The sequence below is a fragment of the Rissa tridactyla genome, chromosome 6, assembly GCF_028500815.1.
Source record: "Rissa tridactyla isolate bRisTri1 chromosome 6, bRisTri1.patW.cur.20221130, whole genome shotgun sequence".
NCBI lineage: Eukaryota > Metazoa > Chordata > Aves > Charadriiformes > Laridae > Rissa > Rissa tridactyla.
The window spans coordinates 47,406,491-47,422,538 of NC_071471.1; the positions used below are offsets into that span (position 1 = coordinate 47,406,491).

The 16,048-nt window shown below is 36.9% G+C and overlaps 1 protein-coding gene across 22 annotated transcripts in view; it reads left to right on the forward strand.

Annotated features, from left to right (window-relative positions):
• KCNMA1 (potassium calcium-activated channel subfamily M alpha 1) overlaps nucleotides 1-16,048 on the forward strand; it is a 506,659-nt gene that overhangs the window by 136,499 nt on the left and 354,112 nt on the right. For all 22 annotated transcript variants that reach the window (XR_008466873.1, XM_054204500.1, XM_054204499.1 and 19 more), the window contains one exon: nucleotides 4,072-4,236. Coding sequence is in view for 21 of the 22 variants with exons in the window: in XM_054204500.1 (XP_054060475.1) it covers nucleotides 4,072-4,236 (165 nt within the window). In the remaining variant the exon portion in view is untranslated. The remainder of the gene's footprint in view (nucleotides 1-4,071; nucleotides 4,237-16,048) is intronic.

Here is a 16,048-nt window from a genome sequence, read left to right on the forward strand (position 1 = left end):
TGCAGCCCTGTGTTGAATTGGAGTGTCTGTGCATTAGTTCTGTGTTTGTACAGATATTTCAGAGAGGTAAAGTGAAGCAGGCAGGACTACATTTCCAAAAATGAAAACTGGTTTTGAGTGTCTTTTTTCCCTTTTTGAAATCTGTTTGCTTAAGTGCTACGTTTAAGCATCCCAGCACTAAATCAGTATTTATTGTTGAAAATATAAGACAAAGCATTTGAAGTTTCTGGTCCAGGTCTGTGTAAAACCATTGATAGAGCAGTGAGTCCTAATTCCTGTATACCCCTTCTCATCATGCGTTTTCTTCCATTTTCATCGAGTTTAGGAAATACATATTCCACAAAATATGCTGCTTCTCACTTAACCTACCTGAATGTTGCAGTCATCAAGTAATTAAAATAACAAACACTTTGTGAAACAACAGGTAAACAGAGTGGATAAACAGGGTATTATCTTACTTGTAGCTACTGAGCCTGTAAATAATTAAACAATTATCATCACTGTCAGATTATTTTTTAAGCACCTTTTTCAGGTTGTGGTGTTGTTTACTCAATGCTTCGAAGTGAAGAAATAGCAATGGAACAGTTAATACAGTTAACAACAGGACTGATTGGTACACAGTGTAAATGAAAGCAGCCTTTAAATCTCCCTTAGTGATCTCTCCACAATCGCGTAATGACTTGGGAATAAACTTTTCTTAATACTTAACTGCCGATTAAGTAAGCTAAGAAGCTAGCCGTGTAAATGAAAAATATGAAATATCCCAACTGAATAAAAATATTACATAACAGCATCTAATCTGCATATTAATTGTAGCTACAATAATGGCAAGAGTTAAGTTTGGTATGTAGCTGATCACAAGACTGCGCTCCAAATGGTACTTGGCAGGGCATGATTGTTTTACTTATGTTTTAATTAAGAAATAATATGGGTGGGAGTTTTTAATAGAGGTGAAATAAGTGGTGTAACTGCAGAAATGCAGCCATTCAAGTGTATTACAGATTTTAGTACCTTTGGAGAATCAAATACTGAATAGTCTGTCACATCTTGCTGCTCTATTCTGTTGGCAACCAAAAGTCAATACAACAAAAAGGACTGTAGGGTATTAGGACCTCTTGAAAAATATAAAAACTACCTCTCTCCTTCAATGAAGTAAATTGTCTACTATTTTATTGAGTGTTAGGAAATTTTATTTTTATAATCTTATGAATAATCACGTCTTTAAAATTCAGTTTGATATAGTGACAAAAAGGTTGGGGGTAAGGAAGGAGTATGTAAACAGTAACAGAATGTTCCAACCTTAATATTTTCAAGTTCACTACCATAAAATCGACTTTTACATTCAAGTCTTTTTGTTTAATGGTCTGTAGTTCTGGAACTAGCTATACCAAAATCCATAATTATGAATGTTTTTAGCAAGATTTGCATCCCTGAGTTTTTAAATAGAGGTGCTGGGTGGAAAAATCAAGAAAGTCTGTGGTTTCATCCTGGCTCTGCTGGTGACTTCTTTGGTGGCTGAGTTAGGCAATTAATCGCTGCCTCAGTTTCTTATCTGAGAGGAAGAGATAATAACAGCTCCTTTACTCTGAAAACTACATTAATACTTTTGTTCAGTATAAACTTCTACAAAGTGTAAAATCCCAGAGGAGGACCATGCGGTAAAATCTGTTGTGTAGAGTTTGCAATCAAAAGACAATCTCTAACAGTTACAAAAGGCAGACAAAATAGCACATGTAATTTTTAATAAGCCAGTAGCTGTCAGGGGGCTCCCTGAGGGCTGGTGGATGCCCAGGCCTGGCAGCCAGGGCCTTGTCCCACTGCCCCAGCCAGGGAGTGGGGTCGGCCGGGGGCAGCCCCAGGAACCTCCTTGGGGCCGGGCCAGGCTGGGGCTGGCCTGGGGCGTCAGCCTGTGGGTGAGGGTAAGGATCAGGCCTGGGGAGGGGAACTGGGGTCAAGAACAGCCGTGGGTTTGCTGGGCTGGCGTGGCCCAGCTCAGCAGGGCCCACGGCTGGGTAGGACAGGGCTGTGGGGAGCTGGTGGCCCTGGGATGGCCTCCTGGGCCACAGGCAGGATGGGGGGAGAGCGGTTAGGGCCAGCAAGGCCTGTGAGTGCCCCCAGGGCCTTGGAGGTGTGTCTAGGTTGCTTAAACCTCAATACTGAGTTTTATTACAATGTCTGGTATATACAGCCATGCCATAATAAAATAATAATAAAAAATAAATATGAAGCTAGGTTTCTCTTTCCTGGTTTATAATCAAAACAGCAAGTGGTGGTCAAAGCGTTTCTTTGGGACTGATCTGTGTGTCTTGGTGATGGTATGGGTCACACGTTGTCCCCAGCCAAGCGTTAGTCTCCTGGAAAGGGCCTGGGCCATGCCCTACGTCGCCGTCCCGAGCAGTGAGCTCGCTCCTCTGGGTTGCGCTCTGCACACGTGCGATGCCCTGTATGTCTCTCAATGCTGAGTGAAAACATCTGATTCACTGTATACAAATTTGTCCAGGAATGAGGTTATGCAAATACAAAGTAGCTTTTATCTCCTTTCTGGTTATTTGCTTAGGAAGTACTTGAATTACTGTTGTAACTGAATAATTTGTTATTATCAATATAGCCATATCATGCACTGTGCTGTAATTGCTAGTGAGAAAATAGAGCCCTTGTTGCAGGAGGGAGACTGACAGAGAAGAATCTGATTAGCTAATTAGGTTGCAAAACTGAGATTTCCTAAAAACAACTGTTGGTCTCCATATTACGTTTTTCGTATTGCTGTACTGTTGTTTGCTGACAGATTCAGTGCAACTGTTTTATTAGTTCAGTACTCTCTCAGGAAGTGCCCTTACCTTTATGTCCAGCTGTGTCCTCAAGGCCATCTCACAGCTATGTGTTTTCACCATGATAGTGTAGTATTCCTACTGTAGTAACTATCACTGAACCAGCGTCAAACATCTTTGCTTGTATAACAGATATCCCAAAGGGGATTAATGACAATTGATTTCCTGCTTAGTGGCCTATAGGCAAGTCATCTATAAACAAGATCTTTCAAACTGTTGGTCTGTGTAGAGCGCTTGAAGCACTAATGTAGATCTGTGTGAGCAGTTCAAGTGCTCAGTACTTGCTTCAGCGCTGAATTTTGCTGCCTCCCTTATGCCTTTTTAGCATAACTTGTCAAGTATTCAGGAAGTTATTAGTATTATGCTGTCACCAAAGGCATGCTCATGGCACAGTCTGATACTTTGCATATTATATGTTTTAAACACTGTACAATCTAGGCTGGCTTTTCCTATCATTTCCCTTGATTTTTGTGCAGTGTCCGTGACTGTAGCACATAGCAGGCAGTTACAGAGCACAACATCCTTGCTGCAGCAGCCGTGAGAGACTGATATGAATTCCAGTGCATGTGACTCATCAGCCAGCTTAGTACAGCTGAGGCTTCACTTCAAATTCTAGCTCTCTGTTCTACGAGAGCCACTTACCGATGGAAGAATTCCTGTAATATATTAAACACTTTTATTGAAACACCAGGTTCACTGATAGCATGGCAGCTCCCTGCAGATTCTCTATGGTGTATTTTGTTCCCCTCACGCTTGATAATTATTGTCTTGTTGCATCATGCTTCTCAGTGAAGGTTTACTCGGATAATTAATTCTAGTGATAGTAAATTAAAATCATAGATAAATTACATTCACACCTAGTACACATTGTTTTGAACTAATACATCAAAAGGTCCTTCAGTGTATGTCTGACAAACTCATTTGCATGTAGCTCTATAATTGCATACGTAGCTCTTGGCAATTATGCTGCTTATAGGGAAAGAACATATAGCATATTTGATGTCAAATATGTGTTTTTAAGATTTAATATTAGTGAAAGTATTATTATTTAGTTGTTAGTCTGGTAACTCAAAGAATATTTCTATTTCTAAAGAGATATGACCAAGTAGATGCTTAATATCATCCAGCAGGAATCCAGGAAGACAGATTTGCTTCTTTTCATAGCATTTCTTAGCCACAACTATACATTGACTGTCACTGTCAAATTGGCAAGCATTAGCTAACCCAAATACTTATTTTTCAGGAAGCCCAGAAGATCAATGGTGGTGGAGATACACAGGCAGATGGGGCCTGCAAACCAACAGATGAAAAAGAGGAGAATGTGGCAGCAGAAGTGGGATGGATGACCTCTGTGAAGGACTGGGCAGGAGTCATGATATCTGCCCAGACATTAACTGGCAGAGTACTTGTAAGTTTTCCATGATTTTCTATATTCTTCTTTTAAAGAACATTTTTTTTAACAAACACTGTGTCCTAGCATTAGTGGAGGCACCAGCACTGAGACAATCTCAATTTTCTCTTTCGGAACTTAAATAGCAGACTAATTCCTACTGCAAGAAAGAAGCAGAGACAGCAAGTAAGAAAAATGGACTTCTAGCTTATTTCAGTGTTCTGGCACCATGATTTTGAACCGTGCCACAAACACTGAGTTTAGTAATTTCATATTATGTGGTAAAGCTATAGGCCTATTTTGTCTGGAAGTAAAGTTGTGCTAGCAAAAATGGAAGCCAACTTGCAAAATAAGCAGAGTGTTACAAATGTAGATAGCAGTCAGAACTGTGAAGCAAAGACAAGTTTGAATTGGCCATGCAATGGGATTTGTGATACTTTCAATAGACTAGTAATGATTTTATGTTCTCTTGATCTTTATTAATTTAAGAAGTTCTTCAAAGGTATTAACAGTTACTTATCAAATAGAGCCCCAAGTCAGATAGTGATAATATGTGGTTTAAAGTTCCATTGAGAAAACTTCATAGTTTTCATTGTATTTGAATAGAATTATTTTATATCCTTGTCAAATTATACTTAATTTCCAAGAGTTTTCTGTGCTGTTTGTGGAACCAAAACTGGAGTCTGTCACCATATCTTTGACATATTTGGTGTAGCTTTTATTTCTTCCCCAGTAACCTTACAAAACAACTTCCTAATTTTTTATCAGATCAGCTTGTCCAGGTGCTTTGTGAGTGTTGGAACAAATATTTGTATAGGCGGCTCCTATAATTACCTCTTTAATATTTAAACTTCATGGCTACCCACAGGTGAAGAAAATAAAGGCCAACAGTGTGGAAAATACATGACAAAATTTATTTTTAAAGGTCACAGCTTCACCTCCATGCAGTTGTAGTAGAAAATTGGACATTTACATCAACACAGGATCATTTGCCCAATTCTGTTGTGAAATAAAACATTTCTGTTTAGACAATAGATGCAAATTAGTAGTCAACCTTTAAAATACAGACTAGAAGGCCTTCTTTGTAGCTTTAGAAGTACTCAAAAACTTAAGAATTTTTTTTTTGGTTTGAAATTTTTTTTGGAAAAAAGATTTTCCAAATCGTGCCTTTCAGTGCATCTACTGGAAAGTAAGGGATGTTGCTTGTTTTTCATGATCTGAGTCATTGCAGGCAGTGAAATGATTTAATCCATTCCTGACAAACACATTGGCTCTGAAGTCTTTGAAAGAGATGATTCCCCTCCACACTGCTTTTTTTAAAAACATTTAATTCATTTTGGTGTTTGTGGGGGAGGGAAGAGTTTGGTAGCTGAAATAAAAGCCAAAAAAACCCAATCAAGCCCAAACATGTTCTTAGTCTCTTCCCCTCCAATTCTGTTGGTAAAAGAGGAAGAATTAAATTTAAAGACTAAAGAAAAGAAAAATTAAAACCTTCCAAACCTTGAAATATTTTGCTTTTGACTTCAATTAAATGTTCTGTTTCAAATAAAAATAAATCAATCTCTTTAAGTATCTGAAACTTTCTGTAAAACCTATTTGTGATGGGCCTGTCAGCAGTGTTTGTTTTGCATTGTGGAAAAAAACAGGCTTGTCATTTAAGTTGTGGCAGTATTTTTTACATGTATGTGTTAGAGCTAACTAGGTGGAGCCAAAGATCTGGGTATTGGGCAAATTAATCTCCATATACAGAAAAACTTTCACACATTCTCTGTGGAAGTGATTCTGAAGACTGGCAGAATTAACTGTCTCCCTGGCACAAAAGCTTCTCATACTGGTGCTCCTCTGTAAAACTCACTATTGTTTGTACCTACTCTTTATTACTTTTTTGGAGAACAGAAGAATTGGTGCTGCCAGTTTCATGTGTTGCTCCACAGAAATGGCCAATTATGTCTGGTTCTTCAATACAAAATTCTTGCCTTGTGTCATTTCTTAGTATGCTACTCCTGTATCATGTGAGTATCTAAGAGCAGGTTTATTGAAAAGGGTGGTGTCTCAAATATATCCTGTTAATAGCTCCACTTGTGTCCTTAGCTCTTGGTTACATGAAGTAGGAGTTGCCTCTGTTCCCTGCTCCTCAGATTGTTTTTGTATCAATTCTGACAGAGAACTATTAGGAAACAGTTTTCTTTTCTTCCATTCTCTAGGCGTAGCTTTTCATTTTTCATTTCAAGAATGAGAAATTTACTTGTTAAATAATTAAACCAGCAAATTTTCAAAACATTTGACCATCACTTGTTTTATCATTTTGTCGATTTAGTGTTTCATAGCATGTATTTCTTGTCTGTTAGTGACAGGAAGATTAGACAGAACAGATGTAAAAAGTGACATGTACATGGGATGTGGCTAATATTGCAGTTGATTCTGTAGTTTATGTGAATATTGTAGAGAGAAACTACTGAAATAGAACTAGGCATTCTTACCTCTTTAGGAGCTAAATTCTACACTTGACATTTCAGAAGTGGTTTATGCTCAAAGGAATATTCACACTACCAAGTTCCACCTGAAGGGCAGGCTTTGGAAGAAGACAATTGTAAAGGGTGTTTCAGAACGTCCCTTAGATAGAACTCCTTTTTCTTTTCTGAAGTAGTGCAGAAAACTGAGCTGGCTAGGCATGGTGCCTACAGTTGTGTGGTCAGAATATCCTTTTCTCCTCATTCTTTAGGTTTTAAAAGCGTGACTGGAACTTAATGCTGTTGGTGATGCAGCCTTTGAAAATGTGACTTGTGGTCTCAAATAATTTGACATGCGTATGTGTCGATATTAAATTGCGTATGCACATGATTTAAGAACATGCTAACTGAACCCATGCAGTTCTGTTTGCAGTTGATGTTGAGTGGCATAAACATAAATAACAATAAAAGGCAACAGTTTACTTAAAATCTGTTCAGGGAAATACTGATTTACTTTGAAGTGCTATATAATGCTGTAGATGATGGAAGTATCAGATAAAAATTCCTGAGGTGGGTTTCTCAAAGAAGAATCAGACACGTTCATAATTAATCTGAAGCAGCAGGAAATTAAAGGTGTTTATGAACTGATTTTGCTTCCTGAAATTAATTTTTTTTTAATCATTTGAGTAAGAAGAAAAAGGCTTCCTTAATTAGGTAAAATGCTTGATGTACAAGAGAAAGTCATGTGTATATTGTTGAAGTTACCTCAGTTCAATCTAGGACACAGTTGAATGTGGACTCTCCTTTAAATTGCCAAAGAAAGAAAAATCATTATTTCAATTGCAAATCCGAAAGATAAAATGGTGGAGCAAACTGTTGTTTTGTTTCATTTTTAACACGTGACCTGTAAACGCATAGCAGAGATAAGAGCTTTGCTTGTGCTAAGCACTATGTGGTGGTTTTACCTACTGCCTTGACTCTCACAGTACCTAAAAGAGACAGTCACAAACAGGCAAATTTGTGTTAAAATGGAGTGTAGAAGGCTTTGCTTTTTAATCACTGTGTGATGAACATGTCTTTTAGATTGGCAGCATTGAAAGAAAGAGGAGAAGAAAAGCTGGGGGGGGGGAAGAGGAGATGTCAATTAATGGCAGTAGTATATTAATTATTTAAGTTGCTTAGTACTAAGCTATTTAATTAGATTATTTAGGTTGCTTTCTTAATACTTACTAACCACATTTAAAAACCTAAAGATGAGGAAGTGGTATATGAAGGTATTTTCTTAAATTAAAAAGTGACTCTATGTTCCCCAGTATAGATTAAAATAAAATAGAAATTTTCTGTAACATAGTTTGGAATGTATAATTGTTGCTACATTCTCCTCATCTCTCCAGAAAATCCAGCAGTAATTCTTTTTTCCCTAGCTCTAACTGTCCTGTATGTCCAAAGGTTGAAAAATGCAAGTCTTGACAAACAGAGTTTTGAGGTTAGTAAAACTTGGGACTCTGCTTGGCAGAGGGTCTCATTTTGCAAAGTCTGCACATTAGTTTCTGAGAAATTGGTGTCAAAACCACATAGAATGTGGTTAAAAGTCTGAATCAAAGACCATCCAGTGAATAGAGAGTGCACTAAATGTTTTCTATGGAAGGATTTAGACCTTTGACTGAACTTCAGAAGTATTCTTAAAAATTCTAGAAGGCCTCACTGCTCATTCAGGGAAAGAGAAGAGTGGCATCTGTCTGTCACTCTATGAAAATGTTAGCCTTCAGGTTTTCTAATTTGTTTATAATGATTGCAGTTTGATTATAAATACCTGTGGTACTGATATGAAACTAGTTGGCAAAACTCTTGCTCAAGCAAACATTCTTAAGCGTAAATCAGTTATTTTTACTTAGAGAAGACATAGGTTTTGTCCATAAATATGTCATAAAGAGGAGACTCATTAAAAATTATATCAAATAAGAGTACCCTAGAGGGCAAAAAACCATACGTGAAGCAATGGAATTAAAAGTACCGTTCGTTGATTTTTTTTTTTTTTTTTTTAAAGTTTGTATTCAGAGGAGTTGCTTGAGAGCTGGTAGAGTGTTTTGAAAAAATACAACTAAGGAAAACTGGTGGATTTTTAAATATGAAGTAGTTATAGTAGATTTTGTGGGAAAAAGTGTAAATATGCTATATACTGCTTTTTTTTATAGGATATTTTCTCAGCTTGATTTGTTCTTGCTGCCTTTTTTTTTTTTTTCCTGCCAGAGGGAACTCAAATTCTTTAAAATTGAAGGGGTAAAAAAACAACCCACCACCTCTTGCAATAAGTTACAGTTGCCTAGCAGCCAAAGTGAAATTTAGCAGCACAGAAATTATGTGGGGTTTCTCCTGCTTCCAAAGGCAGTAACAGTTCTCTTATGACTGTAATGAGAATAGATGCTCAAAGGATAATTTGGTATCCCTGACAGAAATGAATTTGGAGAGGGCAGGTGCATTTGGTATACGCAGAGATTTTTGACAGTGTTCTTGACAATATCAGCTATTTTACTAGATTTGCAAAGCACGAAGAGAAACCTTGAGCAACCTTGAATACGTAACATCTCAGAATTTAAATATGGAGCTTAATGAGCTTTCTCAAGGATAAACAAAGCTCTCATAAGTTTTGGTCTTTCTTTTTGTTTCCATTGTGGGACCCTGTCATCCTGGAGATGTCTTGCAACCGGTCGTCTTGTGGAATTTTTATTCTGAGCACCTTTAATGTTCTTAGGATGCAGTTAATCTGAGTAAGACTTATTTTAGAATAAAATGTATTAATTGACTTGACAATAGAAATGGAACGTATTCTTCAGTGATTTAGTCTTTCATACTCATAATATCCCAAACCTTTAACAAATCCAAACATGACATGATTTTTTCAGTAGTGAAACACATCCATTCTTAGAGAACAGGATTTGTTTTGCAGTCTATTGGTTAGGATGATACAATTTTTCTTAGATGGTTAAGGAAAATTTGGTATGGCCTATAAATTCCCCTAGTTAGGCAAAAATAACTAGTGCCCTATTTTCCCTTGTATTGTCCTCTAGGTTTCTGAACTAGAGGAGTGGGAAGAAGTCTTTCTCAGCCTCCAGGTCTGACTGCACAGGCAGGAACCACAGGATGTGCCAAGTCCTCAATGGTCTGGGGTTTTTGTTTTGTAGTGGGTTTTTTTAGTATGTTCATTGAATCAAGACCCATACCAAGACTTTGTGCTTTTCATAAGCAAGTAAAATAGTTCATAAAAGCTAAAGAAAAATTGGGGTTTCTCAGGATGTGAAAGATTTGAAAGATTTCAAAAGATACGCTAAAGTTTCAGTACAAGGTTTACTGTCATACTGTTTCAGGAGAGAGAGCATACTTTTTTTTTTCTGCTTTACTGAATCTGCTTTCCAATTCCTAGCGTAAAAATGAGATTTTACGTGACCATTTGGGACTGCTAAACATCTCAGGAACATTATAATGATTATCAGCTATCTAATCACATTAACCATTAATTTGCCTTTCTACATGTCCCTGAGGATGACAGAACAATAAGTAGCTCTTAATAAATAAAGTATACAACTGTCTCTTAAGGCAGATAACTATTTTTATTTTATGGATGAAGAAAGTAAAATACAAAGGAGCTGATGATGACCTCAAAGTGTAGCACACTCATACCCATGGCAGCAAGTATGTGGCAGATCAACTTCATTGTGTGTAAAAGTAGGGCAATGTATCAAGGGGAAAAAAATCTAAACCACAATTACATGATTCTGAGGCCAGAACTGGTAGATTTTTGGTAGAGGAAAGTTTTTTGGTGTTGTTACAGATAGTTCTCTGAACTAATTGACTGGCTCTCAGCACCGTCAAGAACAAGACAGATGACATAATTTTGCTACTTAAAAAATTTTTATACTCACATCTTGAGTACTGTGTGAAGTCCTTATTTTTATATCTTAAGAGTGATGGAATAAAGGACAGAGAAAGGCAACAAAAGCAATAAGGATGCAAAACAGCGGCCTTACTAGGTAAAAATTGCTGGGAGTTTTCAGTTTGGAGAAAAGTCGGGTATGGGATATGGTCAGCTTTCACAAAGAAAGCTGGCAGAAAACCTATGCCAAACTGTGTTGTTAAACAGTTGCTAAACCAAGAGTGATTTATGAAAGCTGTTAGAGATCAACTTAAGAGAAATTTTTAAAAAGTGGTTTTCTCATATGAGGATCAGTGAACTTCTGGATTATGTGTTTGTTTTTTTTTTTTTTTGTAAAGGGAGACTGTGTAGACAGTGTCAACATATTAAAAAAATGGATTGGACAAATGGGCAACAGATACCAAACATCTATTACGGAGTATGGGAAGGGGTGATCTTCTAATGTACCTCTTCCAAAAAATGTTGGAGTGGAATGGTCTACAGAAAATTATTATTCTTTCCTGTTCTTCCTATAAAACATTTCATATTAACATGGTCAGATATTTGTCTCTGTGCTCGATAGGCAACTGAATTGGCTCTGGGGGGACATTTTTTACGGCTTGCAGTCATACCTTCTAATCGCTAGATCAAAAGTTTACTCACTCTACATTTTTAGATTAATAGAGCAGAGAAAAAAGAACATTATCTAGTCAGAAGGGAGTGATGGGGAAGAATCTTACCTTTAATACATAGTCATTCAAATATTCATGAATCTTGTTTATTTAATATTATGTGTCTTTCTGAATCTGTGTAGCAGATTTTTGTAGGTCTTCTGAGATGTGTTATGTTATGTATGCTTTTTAGAGCATAAAAGTTCCTCTTCCTTCACCCTGCTCAACAAATAAGAGAAATGTCATAAGGACTAAAGGGTGTAGTCTTCTCAAGTTAGGGCATTTGTATGAAGATGGTACACAAAGCTGCTTAGGGACGTACCTTTCAGTGTGTTAGTGTAACTGTACAGATCTGTTCATCACAGTGTTCGCAGATTATAAACTGCTTGCCAATGTTTGTTACTTACCCACTGTTCATAGGGAATAGTTTTGTTTCTGCTCCTCTATATTGAGAAAGGGACTTTTTCTGTTTAGTTATTTTTAATCTTTGATAGGCCTTGGTGGCACACAAATGAATCCAAGAGACGTGTTCTAGATTGCTTTAAGAATGATGTGGGCTATTTCCAGGGTTTCCATAGGAATAGGAACAATACTTCTCCATTTGAGTTCATGAGATACTGAATGATAATGGAATGGAGTAGGAAGTGTTGAGTAGTCTTGCTGGTTTCTATGGAAACTGCAGCTAGTTTAAGTTCCGTTTATGCGTTTTCTTCTGGATATTTATTTATTATTGACAATACCAAGGAATGTTTTGCAGGGTTTTTGCTTTGGATCAAAGGGTGGGCTTCTGCCCACAGTCCTGTGGGAGAGAAAGTTCTTTTACTGTACGTCTTTCTTTAGCATTGGACTATTCAATTCTGCAATGTAGCTGTAGCATTTCTGGTTGTCACTACATCTTTAAGATAGCCACCTTGTGTTTTGTGAAATTGCTGTAACTTCAGTGGATCTTGTCTGGTAAAAAAATAATAATAATAAAAAAAGTGGTTAAACTAAAAAAATCAAGAACAAACATGCTGATTCCTCAGTATGAGGCAATATCATCAAGTTACTTTATTATCAGCTATGGCATTGTAATATGGGAATAAAGTTTTGCTGACTTTAGTTCTTTCTCCATCAGCTTGTTTTTGGTGTTAATATATGCCAATCTTAAACTTCTGTTAAGTCTCCTGTGAAGTGTGTGGCTAATCAAACATAAATAGTATTTTTTTCCTTCTCAATTTTACCAGTTTTAAATACTACTATGTGGATATAATTTAGGTGAGCATAAAGTAGATGTTAATGCTAAAATTATATCAAGAAAAGGATAAACAGTATGTTTCATAAAAGAATGACATGAGAACTGGACTTAATTGGACTTAAAACCTTGCATTTGAATTTTCATCTCAGAAAGTGGAGAAATAGAAAATTAAGTGTATGCATCAGATATACAATTCATAAATGTTTATCTTAATTAAAATTGCTAATTTTTAGAAGCCGCCTTTTTGTAAGCCAAACCTCAGTGTAGTCTAACCTATTTCCGTGATGTTTGTCAGCTTATAGCTGCTACTATGGGAGTTACCTACCGTAAAGTTATCTTCAGAAACGCTGCTGTGCCGTGGTGACTTCCATGGCCTCTAGATATATGGTCACTCTTGTAGAATCTATTCTCATACTATCATAAAGCATGTGACTTCCTACCGTGGGAATAAATATACTCTGCTAACATCTCTGACATCTACCACTTACCTTAATTTAGGAAAAAAAAGGATCTGTGGTATTCTATCATTAAAATGAAGAGGAACAAACACATTTGAAAATCATGTCATGTCAAGTTTTGAATGGTATGATTATTTGGGGAAAGTCAAGAACATGATTAGTAGTCAGATAGCTATAGCAAAACTGGCTTAGGGAAACCACTATTGTAGAGGGTGACTTCTGTTATACAAGTTTTTATTCTTGAAAAATATCTGTAAGACTGTATCACCATATTAACATCAAACATTACTTAGGAAAAGTCCTTGCTATGTTTTTCTTAGATACAGCTAGAAGGAAAGTACATAAATACAGAAGTGTTCCTTCTGATAACGCTGTATTGGTTCCTCGTGATAAGAGTGTGGTGCAGAGGAAATTTTCCTTCCACCTATGGGCCACTGACAGTAGTCAGACAGTGAACAAAAGGTATGGACACAACTGTTGCAAATGAAGCATATTTGCAAAGCTCACCAGAGGAGGCAGATGGCTTCCCCTTAAGGCATTTACGCCATTCCCATGCAAAGGGCTGCTCTGATGATGCAGTTGATAATATTCTTTACTTAATATTTTTTCTCTTTGCATTTAGTATATTTAATAACATTGTGCTTGTAATCAAAACATTATGTGATAATGCATATTTTTAAAGATAATTCTGCATACGCTTTTGTGCAACTCTGCTGTCAACGGTTTGTTCTGAGGTGTGGGGTAAATGGAACAAACCCCTAAGCTTGTGGCTGAAAAAAAATTTTAAAAATCCCCATTTTTATGTTTTGTGAAAACCAACAGTTAATTTCTATACAAAATGTTGTCTATCAAAATCAGTTTCCTTTTGCTTCTTGAATATTTAGTGCTTTTTGTTTTAAACTGTTGTTTGATAGTTATTTGAATATGTACAAGTTTCCTGAGAAATATTCTCGGCATATTCTGCTTGGCTTCAGTAGTTTTATGTGGCTCCTTAAATGTCCATTGCTTTGGCACAAGAGGTTCCTCTTTGTTGTAATTAATGCTTTATTTCAGCTTCAAATGCTCCAGCACGGACAACTTCACAGTTTACCACTAAAGCTGCTGAAAGTCCCACTTTTCCTTTGAAGTCTAATGTCTGTCCTGCTGCTGGAAGAATAGTATGCCACTCAGCCAGAATAGTTAAAATGCCAGCTACTGACATACAGGACTCACAAGCATAATTTGGCATATTCCCTAGATTACATAATTATATATTTTTTTTAATGATTCTCCTCATTGGTAAGGTTCAGAAAGGTTAATTCAATCTGAGGGAATAGTACACAACCTACTTGTCTTTCTGAAAACAGAGCAGGAAATCTAATGGTAGAAACTAGGATGAAGAAGTTGTGAATTTAAAGCAAAAATCAGGGAATATTAACTGCCTGTTCCGTGTGTTTCACCTAGAAGCTGAAAGTTCTCAGGATTTTCTAGAAGTCTACAGCAAAATGCCATAAGTTTAAGGAGGAAGCTTCCATGTCTGCTCTTGACTGATCCTGCTCCCTCCTTCCTAGTAAAAGAGTCTTCGTCCTGCAGACACTTCCCTTCATCTCAGGATGAGGATAGGAGAAATGTTTTGAGTAGGGAAGGTGGGAGAAAAGGAGACAACTATTAATATTTTCTCAAAAGGGGAAGGGACAGGATTTCTCAGAAGTTTGAAGGGGGCTCCTGCTGCTTCTTCCATCTTGTGAGCATTGGCTTCTATTCAGCATAGCTAGCTAGGGTAGATAGGTGAAAAGGCAATTTCTGCAATGTAATACCATGCGTTCTAATGAGCAACTTACTGGGGTCACGGAGAGGGGCTCACAAAACTAACGTAATTGAGGCAGGGTAGGTATAGAATGGAAAAGAAAACATAATCTGATTTCTAGTTCAAATTTCAAAAAAATTGATTTCAAATACAGTGTAATTGTTACTGCTTAGAACTGGGGATACCACATTAGGAACTAAGGTGAAATGTGGAACCTGATCCTGCCTTGCGTAGACAGATACTCTTTACTGCATGCAAACTAAGACATCCAGTTCTGTCAGATGCCCACAGTCCTCTCATTGAAAAACATGTAACTCCTACATACTGTTAAAAAAACAATGTATGCCTGTCAGGGTAAAATCTTACAAAAATTACTTCTGTAGAAATGAGTAGATTTCGTGAGACATCTGATTGTTGTGATATACAGAATGTGATACTGTCATGAGCCTGCTGCAAAAGATAGCAGAATGCTAAGCTTTTGCATGGAAATGCACTGTTTTGTTATTGTCAGCCACTATATTTAATCCCATAAAATGCGTTCTGAAGATACTGAATGTACCTTGGAAAGTATAGCTGTGTATCTTGGTAACAAGCAAGAGTGTATCATCTATGTTTTAGTGTCAATGCAAGATATTTGCAACATCTTTGAGCCGTTTAATTTTATTATTTGTCCTTTTTTAATCTGTTTCTCAGGAAAATGAGGCAACTCTGGCCTGTGCCTTGTTTTTGATTTTTTTAAAATCTATCCAACCCAAATACTGTAAGGTTAAACCTTACATGGAGAATTTTGAACTAGAAGAATCAACAGAGTGTGCCATTAGGGCAATTGATCTGTATGTGTTTTGGGTGCCATTAGACTGCCTGGACAGTGTTGCGTGCTACCTTTTTTACTCCATGCTACAGTTTAGCAGCCATGCATATGTAAACAGAACCTGGCACAATCAGTTCCATTGTTTTAGCTAAATCAGAGAATTCTATGTTCTACTCTAAGCAATGTAAACAAAGCTGAACTGTCACATTCTCCTACACTTCAAAGTCTGGCATAATGTTATGTATAGAAACCTAGCACAGGTATGAAAAGATGAATTCAGCAGCATCTTTCTTGACTGTGATATCAGTTCACTCATGTTTTCTCAAGGCTGCAATTTTTTTTATTCTCAATGAAGGCCTGAGCAAATTTTGTCATTGATGCTTATGCCTAAGGATTTGTTTCAATGAATGTGATCAAGCTGCACTGTGTAAGACTAGATTTTCAAGTCGTCTTCTGCTATACTGAAAGAATTGTAAAATAGTATCAAAAATAATGAAGTGCATGCAA